Source organism: Galleria mellonella, unplaced genomic scaffold (genome assembly GCF_026898425.1).
Source record: "Galleria mellonella isolate WM207_F2 unplaced genomic scaffold, CSIRO_AGI_GalMel_v1 utg64, whole genome shotgun sequence".
In the NCBI taxonomy this organism is placed as follows: Eukaryota; Metazoa; Arthropoda; class Insecta; order Lepidoptera; family Pyralidae; genus Galleria; species Galleria mellonella.
The window spans coordinates 6,393,790-6,410,414 of NW_026442133.1; the positions used below are offsets into that span (position 1 = coordinate 6,393,790).

At 33.3% G+C, this 16,625-nt stretch overlaps 1 protein-coding gene across 1 annotated transcript in view; it reads right to left on the reverse strand.

The window, feature by feature from the left end:
- The window catches only part of LOC113512373 (cell adhesion molecule Dscam2), a 73,832-nt gene that overhangs the window by 322 nt on the left and 56,885 nt on the right, over positions 1-16,625 (reverse strand). Inside the window, 24 exon segments of the mRNA XM_052900115.1 lie at positions 2,268-2,328; positions 3,546-3,695; positions 4,146-4,284; positions 4,372-4,485; positions 4,787-4,959; positions 7,830-7,928; positions 8,873-9,049; positions 9,520-9,717; positions 10,135-10,236; positions 10,635-10,699; positions 10,835-11,011; positions 11,609-11,691; positions 12,111-12,262; positions 12,998-13,157; positions 13,398-13,489; positions 13,492-13,506; positions 13,939-14,071; positions 14,434-14,582; positions 14,934-15,089; positions 15,177-15,418; positions 15,508-15,618; positions 15,705-15,956; positions 16,082-16,238; positions 16,324-16,531. Coding sequence (XP_052756075.1) covers positions 2,268-2,328; positions 3,546-3,695; positions 4,146-4,284; positions 4,372-4,485; positions 4,787-4,959; positions 7,830-7,928; positions 8,873-9,049; positions 9,520-9,717; positions 10,135-10,236; positions 10,635-10,699; positions 10,835-11,011; positions 11,609-11,691; positions 12,111-12,262; positions 12,998-13,157; positions 13,398-13,489; positions 13,492-13,506; positions 13,939-14,071; positions 14,434-14,582; positions 14,934-15,089; positions 15,177-15,418; positions 15,508-15,618; positions 15,705-15,956; positions 16,082-16,238; positions 16,324-16,531 — 3,365 coding nt within the window.

Below are 16,625 nucleotides of genomic sequence, written 5' to 3' on the forward strand. Positions count from 1 at the left end.
TTAGACCCGCAATACTATCCTAGACCATTTTTACTATTCGATTTACATTTGATCTTTATACATCAATATATTTTTTTGTTGTTTTTAAATAATATATATCAGCAAGTACATAAAAGATTACTTATTTATGTAAAATTAACATTCAGCTGAGAAATAAACTGCTATACATCTTTCCAAAAAGCATTTCAACAAAATTATAAAAGTATTTATTTGCCTACGATTAAATCTATTGTAACTTAGATAGGTAAAATTTTTAAATAGTTATAAATTTGTTTATATCTTGTTAGGAAAATAACGTACACATAAGGTACTCTACTAAGCTATGTTGCAGACGAGCTCCGAGTAAGGGTTGGAATTTATAACTTTATATGTAATTTATCAGTAAGCCAAATTCTGTTTTTGTTTTTCTCTATATTTTCTTCTATTAATTATATATTATAGTTTTATTATTTTACTTTCATAGCTTGATATTTAATTGAATTATTAATTACATAATTTTCATATAATAATTTTATGGAGCACGCTAGCAATTTTGCAATCAATATAACAAGTGCAAGGGAACAAAAAAGTCAAGGATATGATTACACACTGATTAATATATGTATATTAATATAAATAGGTATTTAATGTATTTATTCATGCCGGTTATAATGAGTGACGCACTGTAAAAAATCTAGCCACGGCGTCTGAATGTAATGTCTCATTATTCGTTCAGCAAAAAAAATGGGTTGAGTGCATAATATAGGTTAGAGTGTTAGCCACATAATATTAATCACGTAAAAAAAAATCAGGCAAAATGAAAGATACTCAGTAAATAAGGCGTTTTTTCACATACTTTGACTTACTGTTTCCTGTAGACCACGGATGCAGAACATAACACATGCTTAATTACGGGCTTAGACTAGTCATACACGATGCTTTATTATATAGTATAGTCTATCGCACAACACATTTACTAGCACACACACAAGGAATCGGCAAATTTTGTTGAATTAGTACCAAATTGAATGTATTAAGGTGATCAACTATTGTTTGTTCAAAAAGAGTACATTGCAAGTATTTCATAGGCGAAAAAAAAAAGAAGAAAAAACGACAAAAACTTTATTTTCTTTTAAAAACATATTTTTCTTCGGAGTGGATTTTTTTGCTAAATGAGGATGTTCGTACATAGGATGTAGCCACATCCGAACAACATTCATTTTGCATATTAAATTTGACTGTTAAGACGGCAGATAATGTTTTAACAGAAAGTTGCGACTTCTCACTGCTTCAATAATCATTCCCTAGTAAAAATATCCTTTCAACAGCAGCATTAGTGCCTGGACAACATAAGGAAATTTCTATTAAAACATTTAACATTTCATGTGGGATATGTTCTACTGAAATTCTAATGAAATTCAAATCACTGTCAAAATAATTTCAAATATTTAATTAATAAAATTGAAATAAACTAAAAAAAAAATGTTTTAGAAATACAAATGAGTACTTTCAGAGTACAGGATTTGAAAAGAGTACGGTTTGCGAAAAAAGAGTACAAAACTCAGTAAATGAGTATAGTTGGTCACCTTAATGTATGTCCGAAAGTATGATATTCTGTCGTACCTCGTCTATTTATATGGCATACAGGGCATAACGGATTTCGGTACTGTAACTAGAGGTAGTCACAACATATTTCATTGTTAATATTAAATTGGTATGTTCAGATGTAGGATATTCCTATGGCTTGCAGAAAATGATCTTATTGAACAAAACATTTAAAACATTAATTATTATGAAACAACGACAAACATAGATTTAATATCAATCTATGGGTGTTATTGTAAGTAATACTATCAATTATAACAAATTCTACTCGTACATATTTATTGTAGGGATTTTTCAAATTGGTATAAATTAACATATTGTGTATGCGCCGAAATTTTAGCCGTCTATGTTCGAATAGTTTAAATCATTATAATTAAAATCGTAATTTTATTTTAATCGAAACTATTATAAAATAATATCTTTTATTTTGTGATCCTTAAACTATTTTTAAATAGTTTCGATTAATCCTATTTTGAAGTCACATTTGAATTTATTATATAAGGGAAAATAAAATTTGAATATGTGGAGGATTACATACCCAAATGTATGTGCATTTGTTATGTCTGGTGACCTATAGAGTTAATAGTGACATGATACAAGTGTTTAGGTAAGTATATCAATTTGTTGGCACATTATACTGTGGTGGAATGTAGTGAATGTACTTTAGGTCTCGTTGAACTGACCTGTCAATGAGTTTCCTCATTTCCTCGCTGTGCAAGCCGTCCTTGGCAGTGTGGGCCCTGACTGCAACAACACATAAGTCACGACGAGCTCTACTCTAGACACGAGACCCGGAGACACCTGCCCGCTACTGATACTGATCATACAACATCCATTCTGTCTGTCTTGATAGAAATATCGTAGTAAAATACACATAGAGTGGATGTTTTATGATTATAATCTCCAAAACATATACTAAATCTACAGAATTATTTTCAATAAAAATAATTAGTTAACACAATCACGTCTAAGCACATAAAGATCAATGATTTATAAAATTTAGAAAACCCTAGTAAGAACATTAGATACGTGGCAAAATTAAAGAAGTGCATAATTTATTTTCAATGTTTTATATTAGGAAGTATGTATAGGTATATCGTTATTTTATCAAAAGGACGTCATTAATTTTGCCGCGTTTTTAATAGTAAATAATAAGAAGTAAAAACATTATTATAAATATGAAATTTTGAAAGGAAAATCTAGAAAGCCAATTGCGTAAACGTCAATAATATATAAGCCTAAGTTCCAATATTGTTAAGTAACAATTATCGAGAAACATTTTGCATGCTGTCAGTCACAATGAAAATTAACATAAAATAATTATTGAGCTAAAATATTTTTACCGTCTTCTGTTCAGGTGACACCCAAGAGTGCATGGACCAATCCGACAATTAATTTGAAATATTATTTTATATATATGATATTTGATTTATGAAATGACCTGATGAGTTGATAGCCATACTTTATTATTATAAAACAATAATATGTAATTATAATACAAATATAATACATTGAACATATATTGGTAATGTAAAATACATTTTACTATTGTGTGGTAATAAATAAATAAATATATAGTATTGGTAAAAGTAGGTATGCCTTAAAAATTGTAAAACAATAATATATTGTGTCTATCACATTTTTCAGTGTCCCTGTCAGAAGAATAAAAAAAATACATTCTAATTTGTTAAACAAAAAATAAATATATTTTAGATTTCTATTTTTTTTTATAGATCACGTTACAAACCGTGCAACAATATGCACAATTTATTTTGAGATTAATGATAGAATGACAATGTGTTTCTTTCAATTTTTATGAGATATTCTAAAAAATCGTTCAAGTAGGACAATAACAGAGCGCATATAAATATCTCGTAAGCATGTGTAGGCAACGCTAACTGATGATTATATGTTTATAAAAATTTTATCGTTCCATTAGTTATTTGTTATGTTCTACGTACCAGGATAGTTCCGCGGTTGGTCACACTCGGCTTCGGAAATTTCGTTCGAATCCTTGCTTTCATTGAAAGAGGAAGAGCAGTTGTTGTCATTGTTGGCGTTGCGTGGTGGTGGTGGGGGAGGCTCGGGGGATCCTCCGCATTTGCGTGTACCTGTGATTGGTATACTTAATTCACTTTATGTCCTATGTAATTATAGTAATAAGACTTTAGATAGACAACAGAATTGCCCGCAGAGGATTAACAAAGAACCTAATTTATATAAAACAATGTAAACATATATTGTATATATTCATCTCACAGCACCTCTAAACATCATCATTATATGACGATGCACATAGAAATTTATTTCGTTCGGAGTGACTGTAGCAATTCATATTCACTTACAATTTTCACTGTCCTTCTTTCTGTCTTCTTCACTCGCCTTCTATATGCTTTTTTGTTTTTATAAATCATATTTATTTATTAATATATATCTAATTATTTATGTACTGCAACGTACAAATTATTATTGTACCATTGTAATACGTTGCTGTAGTAGTAATGTCACTCTGGCACGACGGAGACCATCAACGTTAAAAGAGTAGTATGTAGTACATATACCAATGCTGGGTCGTGATCCATAGTGGTCGGAGTAGGGAGTGCCATAGGCGCCGGTGTACTGCTCGTCTTCAGGTGCGCAGCAAGCGGGCTCGTCATACTCGGGACCACACGCGTACATCGGGCGAGAGTAGCGAGCACGCTGCAAATATTACATTACATATAAAATAAAATAATAAAAAATATATTTTATGTGTTGTATATGTAAAATTCATATTAAAACAATTACGTATTGATCTTCTTCGGCGCAGGTAGCCGGGTCGTCATATTCGGGCGCAGTAGAGTAGATAGCACTTTGTCCTCCCTGAGAATTTTTGCGGGCATAGCGGCTGTTTGCTCGAGGCTGTGTAAAAAATTAATAAAATGAATTAATGGACGAAATTTTATTTTTATGTAAATATATTTTAAATTGAGGAATTCTATAGAGGAATTGAAGCAATTTAAAATATGATAGCTGAAAATTTTTCAAGTAAAATAAGTTAACTATTACATTAAGTAACTGTATTGTATCTTAATTCTTTTTTTGGATCAAGGGTCGTTTTGATAATGTTTTTGTTTCTTCGACTTTCAGAAGCGCTGTATGTGTCAGTCTCAATTGAAATAATTTTTAATGTCGTTTGAAATATGTAAATACGTGCTCTCACCATGCTCTGCGATCCAGCGCGGGAGTGAGCCGGGTGGTGTGGGTGTGGGTGTGCGAGGGTGCCGGCGTGCGCCGCATGGTGGTGCGGGAATGCTAGCGCCTTGTTGGGATCCATTTCCTCACGGAAGCCAAGCAGGTGGAAAGTAGCGTACGGGCAGATTTCGTCTTCCATGCCTGTGAAATTTCATGCAAAATAATAATATTAATGTAGGATTGCAGTTGTGATAATACTGTTGGATAATTAAGTCCAACTGGCTGTTTCCTGCGACTTTGCCTCCATGAATCAGTGTAAATACTATCCTATGTTAAGTTAGAATATAACTTATTCGTGCACCAAATTTCATTCAAACCCATTCAGTAATTATCGCGTGAAAGAGAGAGAAACAAACATCTATGTACGAGTATACATTCTTGTAAACTTTCGGATTTATTATAGTAGGTAGTGGGGTTGGCACGTTAAAGTTTGCTGATATTTTTTATATATTGAATATTTCTGCAACCAATATTGTTCTTAATCAATCATTTTTTTACGTATAATTTACTACTTCGTCTGTAACAATTTACAACAGCAGCTGATTTTAATCAGATACTTTATTCTCAGTTATAACAATTAGATGAAGTATCTATACTTATTAACACTTATCAATCCGCATAGATACGAGTAGATATAAATATGTAAGAGTCTACTTGGTGTCTTTATTAATACAATATTATATTATCTGTGCTAATAAGTGTAAAAGTGAGATTGTTCATTTAAATATTTGTTTGTTACCTCTTGGTGCTTTAACCACTCGTTTAATTGCATTAAAATTTGGTATACATGTACTATTCGAGATGAAGAAAGGCATAGGCTACTTTTAATAGCGAATAAAGTCGCGGGTAAAAACGGTAGGATATCATTATCATCATCATATCCGCCTTCAGCTGTCCACTGCTGGATATAAGCCTCCCCCCGGGGGGGGGGGGGATTATTTGCCCCTCTTGGCTGGCGGATTGTTAACCGCAGTTAAGCTATAGATATGCTTTAAGAGGGACGCTGCTGCTCATCCCCCGTCCTTCTTTAGTCTTATGACACTCACAGGATAGGATGGGGTGTGTCGAGACCACACGGCCAATAGTAGGTAGGATGTGTAGGCTATTATTTCGTGGGTATGTAGTATTATATAACATATTAGGATTAGGGGGGAAAGGATTGTTAGTAATGCGGATTATCAGTCCCATTGTCAGCAATATACCCTATCAGGTCGATCTTCACGTGGTTCCCCCAGGAAACCATCGTGCTGAATTCTGAGTGTATTTATGACGGTAGGTTAACTGACCTACCCTTTCTGAGGATAAAAGGGTAGGTCAGTTATTTCCTATCATCTCTCACTGGTGCTTCGCCAGCGTATACCGTTAGCGCAGGCGGGGTTACCATTTCATTATCATCCATTGAAAAAAAAACATATTAGGATTCAGATATATTAATATCGTTAACAATTAGGTATTATTAACATAGGTAGGATCTTATTCTCTAAGATTATTATAAAAAATTTAAGTACTCACAATAGCAAAGACAACTTAAAGTTTTAAATAGTGTTTCATACCATTTTTTTAGATAATTATGATTTACTGAGTAATCGTAAAATTTTGAATAAGTTATTGATTTTATATAATTATTTAAACTATATTTAAATAAATATATATTTTATGAAACCGTAGTCTATTTTCAACGTAATATTTAACACTTTAACTACTGAGAATTTACCGTGAAAGTTTAATAGGTCGTATCAACAGTGTTCCTCAATTCACAGGGCGTCATCAGTTCGCAATTACCTAAGTAAGCAACGCATGTAGTATCCTCACGAGTTGCTCTAACCTACATGGCGATTTCAATGCCTATTTCAATGCACGAATAAACGAGATACGCAATAGTGAGCACCATATAGTTTACATCGACTTGCGAGGTCAGTTTATGTGTATCTATTCGCAAAAGAGGCATGTCTTTATAAAAAATAATAGCGCATAAAATAAATAATTATCTGGCTAGATAAAAAAAAAATTAAATAAATATTGTTAATATTAGTTCTTTTATTATTATTTTTTTTAAGATATGCCAACATTGTTTAGATGTTAAATACGACAAGTATAAAAAAAAACTGATTATACTTAAAATATAGTACATATTGGTATGAAATACTAATTAATAAAATTAGAAAAATTCTAATAAGTAAATGGTTAGTAGTTAACACTCTTACTCCCTTACTCATAAAAACTAAAACCTACTACTAACCTATATTAGCTATTGAACTGTTTTGTCACTTTCTTTTTAATTGGGATCGCTGCATAAAAGAAAAAGACAAAATAGTTCAATAGCTAAAATAGGTTTATGACACGTTTCACGTTTTTATGAATAAAAAGAACATTACATTATATTAACACTATACACACACGGGCAATGTTAGTAGCAATCTATAAGATACTTACTTACTTGTCTAAAACTATTCAGTTAATGAATTATGTAAATGATATACATAAGTTCTTAGAAAATTTCATAGATAATATGAAACTACTTTATTTGTAAATAGATCAAGTGTGCTCAGCTACTGCAAGGGAATGAGAGTGCAGTTAAGTGTCTAGTTGTTCACAGGATAATTGCGAGTCATCTAAAAATCTACATAGCAAACGGCATGCTAGTGTTTAGTCCATTTTACTCCATCTTAATATAAATGTAGACAAACTGGAGAAAGATACTTCTGCTCCAATAGGTAGGTTATTGGTACTTCACCAATCTTGACTTGTCTAACAAAAAAAGGAAACATTTGGAAAGTAATTATTTTTTAGAATATTGCCAGTATGTAATCAAAGATCCTTCAAACTCAGTTTGCTACCTGCCAATGTATCACAATTTTAGTGTTCGTATTACTAGATAAAGTTTCAGTATATCAATAGGAACTTGAATATTTCTAAAGTTGAGATGTAAGATCAAAAAACTTTGTATAATCGAAGTACATTTATATTGGGATGGATCGTTATGAACTATACATATTTTTAACGAGAAATACCTGTGGAAATGGTGTCACCGGAACCAGCACGGCGCATTCGCGGGCGCCGCACCCGCTCGTAGTGGTGTCGGCGCGGGTCCCACGTTGAATGCGCGCCCACTGAACCATACTACTGAGTTACGCATGCGCGTACCATATACCACGCACTCCCATGTACCATCTCACCAATTGTCCCTCCACGATTGAACTTTATTCCGTGGGATTTTAATAGTTATGTACTAAGTACATTAAATGGCACCATGAGCAAAGAATGTATTGATAGTGCACGCGAATAAACACTAGCGAGATGATATTTGAGAGGCATTCCATTAATCTACGGGTAATGAATGCACCAGTGTCTAAACCTGGACTTGTTGTAGGCTTCAAAAACATGTTGAACATGGATGGTACAATCAAGCAGACAACACTGCTAGGACAAAGCAAAGGGACACGCAAAACAATATTGTAGCTTTCGCCAGTTATGATGTGTGAAAATATATGAAATAATTTTGCATTAAACTTATAAACTACGGTATATATAGGTAGGAACAAAGATCTCTTGGGATTATTATCGCAACAATGTTTGTTATGACATTGTTTAGCTTTAGCTACGTAAATGTATATATATTTCTGTCTCAAAAATTTAACCATGCCAATAGATGTTTGCCGTGTTAGTTTGGATATGAGCATACTTTATTCAAGGAAAAGTTTTGAAAAAGGAAATAAAAAAGTAATATTTATATAATAATCCCAAAATCCCAAATAGGTCGTATTTATTATTATATAATAATAGATATATTTTAATTACCGTCACCTTGTACATAAATCTCTAAATACTATAGAGCATAAGAGCTATGAAAAAAATAAGATCGTGCAAATAGAGGAAGCTAATAAAAAAAAATTAAAAAAATGAACAGTGTCCTGGAATGTCATTTACCGACGCGGAGTTTTCGCCAAGCCTTCCAGAATGTAGATACGTGTGCAACCTATGAAACTGGTTGAGAAAAATATATGTGTGTAGTTAAAAGATCATCAAATACGTAATCAGAGATTACTGTACTCACTGATAACCGCCTGACGTTTGACTCTGTCGCAGGTGTTATAGTTGGAACCGGGAACGGGTGGCAACTTGCGGTTGGGCGGTGCGATGTAGCCAAGTTCATCACGTAGTCCTCCACGTTTGTCTAGCGTGCCTCCGCCGCCGCCCATCGCCGCTTGGGACGCGTTGTATACTGCATCATCTGTATAAGTAGACTGCTGTTTTCACTGTTTGCTAAAGCTATTGACGTTGACACGTAATTGAGTGCATATTTTTATAGCTTTATAAATTGGACTCGTGAAATATGTAAAGGTAGAGCATTTCAATTTATTATAAAGTGTCTAATTGGCCAATAATATAATTTTACGAGTATAGACGACTAATACTAATATTATATGACATGTTCAAGAATTTTTTGTTAGTCACATTGTTATTTACATAAAGATTGATTCTTAATTTAGCTAAAACTAAGGCGAAAGGCAAACAATAATTTAATGATGAATTTAGAACAATGAATACGTACATAAAACATAAGTGTGTCATAGACATTATTTACATGCTGGAAACTTATTTGATCTAAGTAGGTATAGTTTAGATATAGTATAACGTAAGGAAAATGTCGAATGAGATAAATTATAAGATATAAGCGGCGACCCATGCCTCCATACATACAGTACACGTCCTTCTGACCTCGCAGCCGATGTGGTGTGTTTCTACGCGCAAGGGTAAGACATATGACGACAACTCCCACTATGAATACGACAATCGTCGCTAGAATCGGCACCAACACTTCAGGTTCCAGCCAAGCTTTCACCCATACAGGCAAGTCCTTGCTGCCGTCCACATTGTTGGGTAGCGGTGCGATAGTTCCTAGAAATATTAAACGGTCAAGTACCTTTGTGGTGGTCCCTGGTGCCTCGCACTACGCATACGACTACAATAGCGATGATGATGACTAGGATCGCAGCGACGACGGGCACGATAAGGTTTAGGTGCGACAGGATAATCTTTAACGTCTGCTCGGTAGTTAGCGTGTTGCCGACATCGCGTGCGGGCGCTATTGTACCTGAAATGCAAGCCGCCATGTTATAATTTCGTGTATGATAGAAACGATTATACAAATTTTAAATATGACAAACATAAAGTTAAAAGGCGATGCATTTCAGGTACATTTGTACAAATTATAGTATATAACGATAAACAAAAATAAAATATTAATATGACTGAATTGTAAGAAATAATAAGTGATATAAAACGTAATATTTGGTAGAGTTATAGTTTACTTACCGCCAGTCATTGTAAGGGTAGCGAAATCATACTCAGCGACGTTAAAACCTGCGTTGTTATGGGCTGTAATCCTTAAAGTATACCATGTAGCAGGCTCGAGGTCTGTAAGGTATTTGTGTACATTAGTATAAAGGTTTATACAGGAATATGATCATGATGTCGACGAGTTTAATTGTATATAAAAAAAAAACTTGCTAGTATAGAAGGTTGTAACAACACTAAATAATAGCAAGACTTGTGTAATAGCAAGAATAAGAATATTCTTTCTGTTATAGAAGTATATATACATCTATTTATATAACTGTACTTTCACTCTAGTCCCATACAGGGAAATAGATGCATACCCAAATTATGATACCAGCTTTTTTAATTTTTTTTTAAAGGTAGATGGGCTTTTGTTTACTATTCTTCCCTATCTGCCGTCTTTATTATTTCACTATTCTACACATCATATGTTTCAAACAACCAATATACCTTTTCTTTAGTCTTACAATTCTTACCTAATACAACAAAATTGCCGCCTGGTTTAACTGCATTCGAGATTTGATTCCATTCAGCCGTACCCCTGAAATATTTCTCTCATTTATTACAAAGTTTTTATTTTTTTATTATTTGAAATAGTTATAAATAGTTATTATAATACTACGTAATCTCAATATTATTTTCGTTTGTATATAAAATAAAATTAATTCATACTAACTTCTTTTTGTTCTCGACTACGAAATGGCTCATGGGGCAGCCGCCATCAAGCCATTGTTTTAGGTGAAGTGTGACAGAGGAACTACCGACCTCGATGAAATCAGCGGCCCTGGGTACTGGGGGTTTAGAGCCGCGAGTTCCAGCGAATACTACATCCGATGCTTCTCCCGTTCCGATACTGAGAAAATAGAATATATTTAATTTTGCAACATATCACAACGCATGCAATGTTAAAAAATTTACTACAAATAATGTAAAAGTTTTATATACAGTAATATATAGTTCAATAAAAAGATAATAGGAATATAATAATAATATATTTAATTTATATTGTATTTTAAATTAAACTAGTGTAATGACTGCGTCGCGATCTAGGTGCAGAATTAGTTAAGCATTCTAATTTGAATTAGGTTTAGTCGATCTATATTAAGTTATTGCATATTCAGCAGTAGGTAGCCCTTAATTGTTCACTATTGAATATGGGCCTCTCACATAAGGAGGGTTTTGCCAGTAGTTACAGCGGGTTAGCACCCGCAATTAGGCTTTGGTGATGTTTTAGGAGCGATGCCACTACCTATCTATCCCTCGACTATTAAGTTCCGGTTTTCGCCTCTTACAACACTCACAAGAAAAAAAGAGTGGTCTATTCCATGCCAGAACCACACAGTCATATTGAATTGTATACATTTAAATGAGGCCAAAGCTAGTAGCTGTAGATAAAATTATTTGGTACCTACATATATCAGTGTCTTTATAGAAATAAATGTATATTTACCCATTGTAGGCCGTGACATATAATTGATATTTGGATCCGCAGAATAAGTTTTCCAAAGTGTAAGTATCAGTGTTAGCAGGAATCTGTAAAAAATATTTTTCGTTATTATGTTTTATTGTATTTGTAAAAAATACGTATATTAATGATACTTACTATTGTAAATACTTAGTTTAACAATTAATTTAGAAATTTGCAATTTTGCGAGTTTAATAATACGTACTTAATAAAAGTGTGAGACTACTCAACTGATAATTTGTCTCAGTGCTATGAGAGATACAACATTAAATATCATATGTAAGTTTTTAATTTAACGTCTATTTGTGCAAACGGTAAATAAATTCAGTACATACTTAGTTCGTGTACAGTAGAAAAGATTCTACAAGCATTATCACCTTTAGGTTCTGCACTTAGTTCTAAAATTGTATAAATATTAGAGAATATAAGATACATAATGGGTTTTAAAATTATTCACTCTTTATTTAAAGCTAAATCGGTAACTAACCTGAACAGTTTCCCAGTCTCCAAACTCTTGCTTGTAGTGTATGGTATAACCGGCCGCGGGCGACTGTTCAGCTTCGGCAGATGGCTTGAGACGGAGGGTGAGTGACGAAACGGATGACGCCGCGATAGTGAGTTGTGGGGGGAAAGGAGGAGCTGCAACGTTAAGTTATATTATTTTTTTGTTTTTTTAAAATACCTGTTTGGCTGTTTAATTGCAATGTACTGAGATGGCTAGAAATGAGGCTCAAAAACATTGAGGTACAAATATTGAACATGAATATTGAACTAGTAGTGTTTTTGAAAATACAATGTTACTCAATGATAATGTGTCTTTCTATAGGTAAGTATTTTCTGAGTTTATCCATTTATCTTCTGTCTTTTTCTGATGACATTTAATGTTTCGGTTTCTTTTTAATATCCCCTCTCGTTTCCTGTTTCTTAGTGGTATAATGGGCAACATGAGTCCCTTACCAATATTAAAAAGAATGTTTTGGTGCTACAAGCAGACATCAAAAAGTTTTTGTAGTTTATTACCCCGATACAAATATATTCTCTTCGTGTGTTCGAATTTGGCATTACAGACTATTGTCAGTTCAAATTAAAGTGTACTTACCTAGAGAGTATATGTATAAAAGATGTTGTTTTAGGATTTTTATTATTTTATATTATAATATCTAACATTTCATTGGATTATCTATGTCGCCAATCTTGGCAAATCTGTTAAAAGTATCTTTTTGTTGTGATTAGTCAATGCTATAATTATAATTTAATATATTTTACTTTTGTATATTTTAATCTAGACTATTTCTGTGTAAAAGACATGCCTGTTTGACATATTTCTATACCATAATAAGCCGCGTGTATTACCTAAATAGACCCGAAACTAACCAAGAACAGAGAGTGTGTGGGTGACGGTGTCTGTGCCGAACTGGTTGTCCACGTGACACGAGTACTCGCCGGCGTCCTCGCGCGCCACGCCTGCGATCTGGAGCGACCCTTCAGGCAGCTGGCGTATGCGTTCTAGTGTTTCTAATGGTTGTCCTTTGACCTGAGTATTAAATATTATCATTAGAGTAAACTCTTGTTGGGTTCGATTTTGTAACTTCCTCATAAGATAAATACTTATCTAAATAATCCTTATTCTTTGCCATTATCTATAAAAACTTCTTTAAATGAATTCAAGTTATTATATATAATAAATCATAATTAGGTATAATACAAGTAGATACGTATACTTTAGAGTTAAGTATAATTATTTAACATTTTAATTGAAATATATTGTAATTACCTTCCATAGAATATTTGGAGGAGGTACACCGACAGCAAGGCAAGGCAGCTTCACGTCTTCTTTGTATGTGGCAATGAACGCTTCATCAAAGAAGCAATTTTCGCAGGAACTAAAAACGAAAGGATTCATTTATTATTTCATTAAATAAATAAATAAATATACGCACGCGTAATACCTCTGGTATTTCAGGTGTTCATAGGCTACGGTAACCACTTACCATCAGGTGGGCCGTATGCTTGTTTGCCACCTCATTGTTATAAAAAAAAATAGAGATAAAAAGTAGCCTATCTCCATACTATATGGCATATGTATACCACATTTTATTTTAATTGGTTAAATCGTTAGCCGATAAGAGGTAATAAATAAACAAACAAACTCGCAAAGTCCATATATATATCCAAACAAATTCACTTTAACATTTATTATTTAGTAAGTATTATTTTGTAATTTCACAATTAAAGTAACTAAACATAGGTATGTTATTAAGTCGTCATAGTGCGAAATAATAGTATTTTTTGTTTTATGTTTAAAATTTCATTACCTTTGTCACTAGGGCTGCAGGAGGCTGTTGCTGAGGGTTGACCTTCGCCAATTATAGTAGAAGCCGTAACCCAGAAGTCATATCGGCCCGCTTTCAAATCTGTTGCGGAGTAGCTGGTCTGAGATGCAGGCACCTGGAATAATTTTTATATGAATACCAATTTGGTTTATCAAGCTGTAACTCAAATTGAATTTTATTGTTTAAATAGAAATTTTACTTAGAAGCCCCAAAACAATGACTTTCATCTATATTCTTGAAGTAATTTTGATATTACTTTACACAGCCACATCGCGATTCAGGTGTATACATTAGCAAATAATAAATTAGTACATAAAATTATGTTCTTAGTTTATAAAGTAAAAAAAAGAATAAAAATGCTCGCAATTGTAGGCAGATCAGGTGGAGATTAAAAACATTATATGATATGATATCAAGTACCTTTCAATTTGAATTTACATATTTAATTATTCTCTCTAGAATAGGTAATTAAAATACCTTATTGGGATGAGGTTCGGCGTTTTGTGCTTGCGTGTAGACATTGTAGTGAGTAACAACACCGTTAGGTTGTGCTGGAGGTCTCCAGGAAACGAGAATCGAATCAGATCCCATTACAAGGGCTTTTACAGCACGAGGAGCTTCGGGAACTGTAAAAAAATTTTTTTTCTACTTATGTGCTAAATAAATATACTGTCTGCGTACATAATCTGTACAGTGTAATGGAGTACATAATCTGAGACCCGTGTCAATTCATCGGATGGGGCTCGCCATTTATTAAAAAAAAAACTATATTTCCATAGCTTTTATGTCGCTTATTAGTCAGACTCCCAGTTTTCTGAATAATATTAAGTCATAATATACATTTACAGTCCACGATTTCAATTGAAATTTATTTCCCATGAAGTTATCTATCAGTTAATTTTTTTTTAAATTATAATTAGTGCTTTACAATAAGTAATAATATTACAAATTTCATCTGTTGAATTGTAATCACATACCGTCTTGTTCAGTTTGGCAGTGGATTGGGGTTGACCGTACGCCATCACCACCGTTCGTAGTCGCTAGCACTTCCATCGAGTAATTGGTGAATTTCTTAAGTCCATGCAAAATGGTTTCACTGCTGGCCGTGATTTTGGTGTCCTTTGTTTTTTCATCTAACAGAAACATACATTTAATATGTGTAATTATTTAAATTGCTTAAGTGACAAAGCGTTTAAAATATTAATTTTATAAATACTTACCATACCATGTTTCACTGGGTCCATATATCACCTTGTAAGCTTTAATAAGTCCATTAGCAGCAGCCAGAGGAGGGGATACCCAAGAAACGCGAATAGTTTGAGCGGTAAGCGTTGTGCAGAAAACATCTTGAGGAGGAGCTGACGGAGCACCTTCGGCGGTGTATGCTCTAACTTCGGTAGAAACTGGACCAGAACCCATTTTGTTAAATGCTTGAACTACCATAGCGTATTGTGTATATGTCCTACAAACAGTAGATTTTTCAATAATATATACGGATATTTAAAAATTTTAATCAGGTAAATTAAATTGTTTTAAATTTTCCATACTTACTTTAAATTTAAAATATCAAGATGATGTTCTTTACCCGATTCTTTTGAGATATCTACAGTTTCAAATACGAACGATTTGTTGCTTGAGGCCAATTTGTAACCAACATAATATCTGTAAAAAAAAATATATTTCTTAGATTTTGTAAAAACTTTTATGGACAATGAAGAAAAATGCGTAAACATAATATATTTAATTACCCTTGGAGTTCGCCGTTCCAATCTTGGGATGGAGGAGGCTTCCACGTTACTCGCAGCGTATGTTTATCTACAGCGTCTACTTTCACGTCTTGCGGTGGTCCAGTAGGTGCTTCTTCAGCAGTGATAATAGTTACTGTTTCTGATGGTTCCGAAGTGCCCAATTCATTTTCAGCGACAATTCTTATGTGATAAGCAGTAGCAGGTCTTAGGCTAAATACACCAGCTTCTGTCGCATCGCCAGGGACAAGAACTCTGAAAAATAAAAATGTGAGTAGAATGACATTGATTGTAATATAATTAATAAGCTAATAATCACTATATCTATTTACTAAAATCTTCGTAAAACAAAACCTAAGTATATATAAATAAAGAATTACCTATCAATATCTTTTTCCCAATTTCCCTTAGCGCGCTTGTACTCAATAAGGAACTTCTTAATAGGAGAATTTCCATCATAAGGCGCGGCCCAAGAAAGTTGCACTGTCCTTCCAGATTTGTCCAAAACTTTTAAACCATAGGGAGCTTCGGGAACCTCTGTAAAACAAATAAATAATGATTTAATTTAAATCCATTTTTTTTTTATTATAGTATGACTTCTACTTTAAATATTTTTCATTACCTTGTATAATCATGTTAATACTGGTGTCATCAGAACCGAAGGCATTGGTAGCCACGCAAGTGAATAAGGCGCTATCTGATCGTTCAGTTCTCCTAATACTCAAGTCAGAAACAACTCCTCCAGGCAGAATTTCTTCGCGAATTGTGTAACGTGGGTCAGATTTGGGTTCGAGACGTTTGTTGTTCATATTCCAGATTATTCCAATTGGCTGTAAATATACAATTAAATTAAGTTTTAAGTTTCCTTAAAGGACAAGTTCATTAATTATTGCACACTAATGTAAAACAAATATGTGCTTAAAT